Source organism: Mauremys reevesii, linkage group 14 (genome assembly GCF_016161935.1).
Source record: "Mauremys reevesii isolate NIE-2019 linkage group 14, ASM1616193v1, whole genome shotgun sequence".
Lineage (NCBI taxonomy): Eukaryota > Metazoa > Chordata > Testudines > Geoemydidae > Mauremys > Mauremys reevesii.
Window position 1 is genome coordinate 14629128 of NC_052636.1, and position 7416 is coordinate 14636543.

At 62.6% G+C, this 7416-nt stretch overlaps 1 protein-coding gene across 2 annotated transcripts in view; it reads left to right on the plus strand.

Moving 5' to 3' along the window:
- NLGN2 (neuroligin 2) overlaps positions 1-7054 on the plus strand; it is a 15404-nt gene extending 8350 nt beyond the window's left edge. For both annotated transcript variants that reach the window (XM_039499890.1, XM_039499892.1), the window contains 4 exons: positions 2628-2777; positions 3437-3622; positions 4000-4789; positions 6077-7054. In XM_039499890.1, the coding sequence (XP_039355824.1) occupies positions 2628-2777; positions 3437-3622; positions 4000-4789; positions 6077-6911 (1961 nt within the window). In that variant the 3' untranslated portion in view covers positions 6912-7054. The remainder of the gene's footprint in view (positions 1-2627; positions 2778-3436; positions 3623-3999; positions 4790-6076) is intronic.
- Positions 7055-7416: the final 362 nt, after the last annotated feature.

Genomic DNA, 7416 nt, shown 5'->3' on the forward strand with positions numbered 1-7416 from the left:
TCCACACCTGTGCAACACAACTCATGAGCGTGCAAGGGATTTGGCAAGGGCGTGAGGGGCTCGGTGTGCGTGCAAAGTCTTTGATAAGTGTGCGTGGGGCTCTCTGTGTATCTGCAAGGGGATCGATGAGTGTGCGAAGGTCTTAGAGCGGAGTGTGTGCGTGCGAGGGACTCAGTGAGTGTGTGAGCGGCTCTGAGTGTGCAAAGGGTCTGTGAGTGTGCAAGCATCTCTCTGGGTGGCGAGGGGGCGCTGTGCACGTGCAAGATGGCTGGTGCGTGTGCGATGGCTGGTGTGCACGTGCAACAGGCTCTGTGAGTGTGCGAGGGGGTCCTGTCGTCCCCTCCTCCATCTTAAACAGGGTGGGGGGAGGGGCGGCCCGTCAGACACTAATTAAGGCCTCCTTGCGTCTAATTAACGCTCTCTGTTGGCACAGAATTAATTAGGCCCCCGGTTGCCATGGAGACGGGATGTGACCTAGAAAAGAAAACCCATTTTTGGGGGGGGGGGGGAGAAATGTTAATGTTTCCATGGCAACGGGGTAGAATTGGGGTGGTGGCCTCTGACCTGGGGGAGTCCTGGCTGCCAGGATCCCCTGACCTTTGACCTTTCGCCCCCCAGTTGTGGCCTCTCCGGAACCTATGGCCGCCTGGCTGACCTCTGACCTTTCCTGACCCCAGCAGGGACCCCTGACCCCCATGCCATCTGACCTCCAGAAAACCCTGACCTCTGACCCCAGCAGGGAGCCTCCAATGCAATGATGCCCCTGACCCCATTAACCTCTGACCCCCACTGACCTCTCTGACCCATGACCCCCAGCATCTGACCTCTCCTTCACCTTTCTGACCTCCCAGGGACCTTTGACCCCCCACTGACCTTTGCCACATTGACTGCTCTGACCTCTGACCCCCCATTGACCTCTATGATCCCTGAACCTCCATAGTCTTTGACCTCTCACCCCAGTTACCCCTCCATCCTCAATGATTTGTCCTCTGACCTCCATTAACCCTTCTGACCTCTGACCCCAGGGATCCTTGACCCCCCAGTAACCTTCGGCCCATTGGACTTCGCTGACCCCTTGACCCGCATTGACCTCTGACCCCCTAGGAATCTGTGACCCCTCATTGACCTCTCTGACCTGTGACCCCCTGGGAACCTCAGACATCCACTGCCCTCTGACCCCTGACTCCCCCCCCAAGAATCTCTGACCTCATTGGCCACTCAGACCCGTGACCCCCTGACCCACCCCCATGGGGCAAAGCGCTGCCCCCTGCTGGGGAGATGGAGCAATAACAGGCCCATTCAGGACCCCCCCCCCAGCTCCATGTCTGTGGGGGGAGGGATTCGGAAGGGGTGGGAGGGGGTCCCAGGGCAGGAGGTGCTGGAAGGGGGGCATCTGAGATGGGCGAGCAGGTTGGGGGGCAGAGACACCCCCCACGGGGCTGCAGGAGAAGGGACAGGGGTCAGGGAGCATGGGGGGGGTAGGGAATGAGGGGGATCCTGGGGAAGGGGTCGGGGGTCTGAGATGGGGTGAGGAGGGGTCTCTATGGGCTGCAGGTGGGAGAACTGGGGGTGCAGGTGTGGGGGTCTGAGATAGGCTGGGGGCAGGGGGTCACTGGGGCTGCAGTGGGGTGACCAAGGGGGCCGGGGGCAATGGGGTCCTATTAGGGTTTTTTAGGGGGGGCAGGACTATTTGACCCCCCCACCCAGGCCCCATAGCAAATTCCCCCCCCCCCCGGGCCGGAGACCCTTCCAGACTCCCCTCCACCCCAGCCTGGGGAATGGGGGGTCACCGGTGGCCCCCCGGGGACAGGTGGGGGGGGGATAGGCAGATTCACGGGCAGGGGGCAGGAGTGGCCTCTAGTGACGCTGCCTCTTTCTGTCCCCCCGATCTCCGCCCCCCCATTTCTCTCTTCCCCCCGATCTCTCTCTGACCCCCTGCTCGTGCTCTCTGCTCCCCCCATCTCTGTCTGCTCCCCCAATCTCTGTCCCACCGATCTCTGTCCCCCCATCTCTCTCTCTGACCCCCTGCTCGTGCTCTCTGCTCCCCCAATCTCTGACCCCCGATCTCTCTGTCCCCCCGATCTCTGTCCCCCCGCTCTCTCTCTTCCCCCCGATCTCTCTCTGACCCTCGATCTCTCTCTTCCCCGTTCTCTCTCTCTGCTCCCCATTTTCTCTCTGACCCCCTCATCTCTCTCTGTCCCCCGCTGTCTGCTCCCCCGATCTCTCTGCTCCCCAATTTCTCTCTGCTCCTCCCCAATCTCTCTCTCTGACCCCCTGATCTCTGACCCCCATCTCTGCTCCCCCAATCTCTGACCCCTGATCTTTCTCTGTCCCCCCGATCTCTGCTTCCCCAATCTCGGACCCCCGATCTCTCTCTGCTCCCCCAATCTCTGACCCTGATCTTTCTCTGTCCCCCGATCTCTGCTTCCCCAATCTCTGCCCCCAATCTCTCTCTGCTCCCCCAATCTCTGACCCCCGATCTCTCTCTGCTTCCCCATCTCTCTCTCCCCGATCTCTCTACTCCCGATCTCTGCTCCCCGATCTCTGCTCCCCATCCCTCTCTCCCCGATCTCTCTCCCCGATCTCTCTCTCCCCGCTCTCTGCCCCCATTTCTCTCTGCCTCCCAGATATCCGGGACAGCGGGAAGAAGCCGGTGATGCTCTTCCTGCACGGTGGCTCCTACATGGAGGGGACGGGGAACATGTTCGACGCCAGCGTCCTGGCCGCCTACGGCAACGTCATCGTCGTCACCATGAACTACCGCCTGGGGGTGCTGGGTAAGGGCCCCCCCCGGGATCCTAGCCCCCCGCCCCCACGTGCCACAGAGCAAGCCTCGAAGTGCCCCCCCCAGTGGGGGGCCGTGGCCTTGGTCGTCCCCCCCCCCGCCCCCCGCCAGTCTCCGAGCCCAGCGTGTGAAATTTACAGATCGGCGGCTGGAATTAATATTTAATTAAAGCGAAGGGGGCGGGGGGGGGAGAAACCCAGAGCTGATAAGAATGACTGTCGAGGCCTCGTTAGCGCTAACGAGGGGTCTCGGGGCTGGGGGGAGCGAGAGAATTCATTTTTATCCACTTTTTTATTCTGTTTCGGGGTGACATTAGTTGGGGGGGATGTCCCTTTCCTCTGGGGCGGGGCGGCCGGTTACCCAGGGACCCCTCGCCCGGCGCTGAGATGCAGCCACCTCTGGGGTGGGGCGGCCGGTTACCCGGGGACCCCTCGCCCGGCGCTGAGATGCAGCCACCTCTGGGGCGGGGCGGCCGGTGACCCAGGGACCCCTCGCCCGGCGCTGAGATGCGGCCACCTCTGGGGCGGGGCGGCCGGTTACCCAGGGACCCCTCGCCCGGCGCTGAGATGCGGCCACCTCTGGGGCAGGGCGTCCGGTTACCCAGGGCAGCAGCTCCTCACCACGGTCTCCGTGTCCGCTTCCTGCCCCCAGGATTCCTGAGCACCGGGGACCAGTCGGCCAAGGGGAACTACGGGCTTTTGGACCAGATCCAGGCCCTGCGGTGGCTCAACGAGAACATCGGGCACTTTGGGGGGGACCCCGAACGCATCACCATCTTCGGGTCCGGCGCCGGAGCCTCCTGCGTCAACCTCCTCATCCTGTCCCACCACTCGGAAGGTACCAGCTGCCTCCCCCAGCCCCATTCCCTGCCCCCCTGAGCCAGCCAGTCCCCATATCTATCCATCTATCTCTCCCCATCCACCCCCTCTATCTATCTATCTATCTATCTATCTATCTATCTATCTATCTATCTATCTATCTATCTATCTATCTATCTATCTATCTATCTATCTATCTATCTATCCCCACCCACCCCCTCTATCTATCTATCTATCTATCTATCCCCATCCACCCCATCTATCTATCTATCTATCTATCTATCTATCTATCTATCTATCCCCATGCACAGGCCTCCGTCCATGCACCCTGCGATCCCCACAGCTCATGCGTCTCCCCCGCCTGCTCTCTCTGACCCTCTCTCTGCCCCCCGGCAGGTCTCTTTCAAAAGGCCATCGCTCAGAGCGGCACGGCCATCTCCAGTTGGTCTGTCAACTACCAGCCCCTGAAATACACCCGCATGCTGGCCTCCAAGGTGGGCTGTGACCACCTGGACACCAGCGAGACGGTGGATTGCCTGCGCCGGAAGCCGTACCGGGAGCTGGTCGACCAGGACATCCAGCCGGCCCGGTACCACATCGCCTTTGGGCCGGTGGTGGACGGGGACGTGGTGCCGGACGACCCGGAGATCCTCATGCAGCAAGGGGAGTTTCTCAACTACGACATCCTGATCGGGGTGAACCAGGGCGAGGGGCTGAAGTTCGTGGAGGACTCGATGGAGAACGAAGACGGGATTTCGGCCAGTTACTTCGACTTCACCATCTCCAACTTCGTGGACAACCTCTACGGCTACCCGGAGGGGAAAGACATCCTGCGGGAGACCATCAAGTTCATGTACACGGACTGGGCCGACCGGGACAACGGGGAGATGCGGCGGAAGACCCTGCTGGCGCTCTTCACCGACCACCAGTGGGTGGCGCCGGCGGTGGCCACGGCCAAGCTCCACGCCGAGTACCAGTCGCCCGTCTACTTCTACACCTTCTACCACCACTGCCAGACCGACACCCGGCCCGAGTGGGCCGACGCCGCCCACGGGGACGAAATCCCCTACGTCTTCGGGGTGCCCATGATCGGCGCCACCGACCTCTTCCCCTGCAACTTCTCCAAGAACGACGTCATGCTGAGCGCCGTGGTCATGACCTACTGGACCAACTTCGCCAAGACGGGGTGAGCGGGCCCGGGGAGATGGGGACAAACGGGGAAGAGTAGGAGGGGCCATGAGGCTGGCAGGCTTGGGATAGGGCAGCCGGGAGGGGGCACGGGGGAGACGCGGGGTGGGAGGACGGGACGTTCAGAGGCAGGGTGGGATGTAAGTGAATGGTAGGTTGCGATGGGGATAGATGGGAGGGAGGAGGGATGGATGGGGGTGATTGTGGGGAGGGATGGATGGATGGACGGGGATGGATGGATAGGTGGGGTGGATGGATGGGTGGGGATAGATGGATGGACAGATAGATGGATGGGTGGATGGATGGGGTGGGAGGAGGATGGGTGGAGTGGATGAATGGGGGAGGATGGATGGGGAAGGATGGATGGATGGGTGGGGATGGATGGAGGGATGTCTGGGGAAGGAGGGATGGGTGGATGGGGAAGGGATGGTGGATGGGAGGATGGATGGATGGTGGGAGAGATGGATGGATGGGTGGGGAGGGATGGATGGATGGGTGAAGGATGGGTGGATGGGGAAGGATGAATGGATGGATGGGTGAAGGATAGATGGGTGGACGGGGAGGGATGGATGGATGGGGGGGATGGATGGGTGGGGGGGATGGATGGATGGGTGGGGGGATGGATGGGTGGACGGGGGGATGAATGGATGGGTGGACGTGGGAGGGATGGGTGGGTGAGGGATGGATGGATGGGGAAGGATGAATGGATGGATGGGAGAGGGATGGATGGGGAGAGATGGGTGGATGAAGGGTGGAGGGGTGGTGGATGGATGGGGGGGGGGAGGGAGGGGGAGAGATGGGTGGGTGAAGGGTGGATGGGTGGTGGATGGATGGGTGGGGGGATGGATGGGGAGAGATGGGTGGGTGAAGGGTGGATGGGTGGGTGAGGGATGGACAGGGAGAGAGGGATAGATGGATGGATGGGGAGAGAGGGATGGATGGGTGGATGGGGGAGGGATGGATGGATGGATGGGTGGATGGATGAATGGATGGGTGGATGGGGGAGGGATGGATGGGGAAGGATGGGTGGATGGATGAATGGATGGATGGATGGATGGATGGATGGGTGGATGGGGGAGGGATGGATGGATGGATGGGTGGATGGGGGAGGGATGGATGGAGGGATGGATGAGGGCATGCGGGGCGGACAGCCGTAAGGAACGCGTTGCACCCGTATCCATCTTGAAGACCCGGTGCCCTCTAGAAACACCCCTGTCCCGCGGTTGCCTCAGGGCCGGATTCCCCACCACCACCACCCCCATAACTCCGTCTCCCCTCCCCGCAGGGACCCCAACCAGCCGGTGCCCCAGGACACCAAGTTCATCCACACCAAGCCCAACCGCTTCGAGGAGGTGGTGTGGACCAAGTTCAACACCAAGGACAAGCAGTACCTGCACATCGGCCTCAAGCCCCGCGTCCGGGACAACTACCGGGCCAACAAGGTGGCTTTCTGGCTGGAGCTGGTGCCTCACCTCCACCACCTCCACGACCCCGTCTACACCTCCACCACCACCCGCGTCCCGCCCTACGGCACCCGCTGGCCCCCCGGCTCCCGGGCGGGGCCCAGCACCACCCGCCGGCCCTTCCCCACCCTGCCGCCGGACGAGGACGAGGCGGACGACCGGCGCCGCTACGCCCCTTTCCCGGGGGACTCGCGGGACTACTCCACCGAGCTGAGCGTCACCGTGGCCGTGGGGGCCTCCTTGCTCTTCCTCAACATCCTGGCCTTCGCCGCCCTGTACTACAAGCGGGACAAGCGGCACGAGCTGCGGGCGGGCGTCCTGGGCGGCCGGCGCCTCAGCCCCCAGCGCAACGCGGCCAACGACCTGGTGCACGGGGGCCAGGAGGAGGAGCTCATGTCCCTGCAGCTCAAGCACTCGGAGCACGACGCTCACGACCTGGAGGCGCTGAGACCCCACGAGATCCTGCGCCCGGCCTGCCCTCCGGACTACACCCTGGCGCTGCGCCGGGCGCCGGACGACGTGCCGCTGATGACGCCAAACACCATTACCATGATCCCGAGTACCATTACGGGCATGCCGGCCCTGCACCCGTTCAACACCTTCCCCACCGGGCACAACAACACCCTGCCCCACCCTCACTCCACCACCCGAGTATAGCTGCCTCCCCCACCCCAGCCACGGGGAAATTGGCGGTGACGGGGCAGGGCCCTTCCTCTCTGCCCAGCCGCCCACCCCTGACCACGGGGGCGGGAGGGGTGGGGGGAAAGAAAGGGAGACGCGGCATCTTTCGTCCGCCACGCGGCCGGGATTTTGGGGTGGGTGGGTTCTTTTATACAATAATTCGGGGAGGGGGGTTGCGGGCCGAGCTCGAATGAGGAGGTCTCCCGCCCACGATGAGAATTGACCCGGTTCCTTTCGGACCGACGGTGGGGACGGTCTTGGCGCTGGAGAGACCGTACTTTGCTCGTCTGGGGTGGGCGGCGGAGAGGCCCGAACATGGTAGGAGCATCGGGGAGTGTTGGAAAGAGCTTTGCTCCTCTTAGACGGAGGGTAGAGACGCCCAGACGCCGTGTCGGCACCGGAGGAAAAACCGACTGTTATTAATTCATCTTGAATGGATGATGGGGGGGGTGCCAATACCCTTCCTCCTCTGGTAACAGCA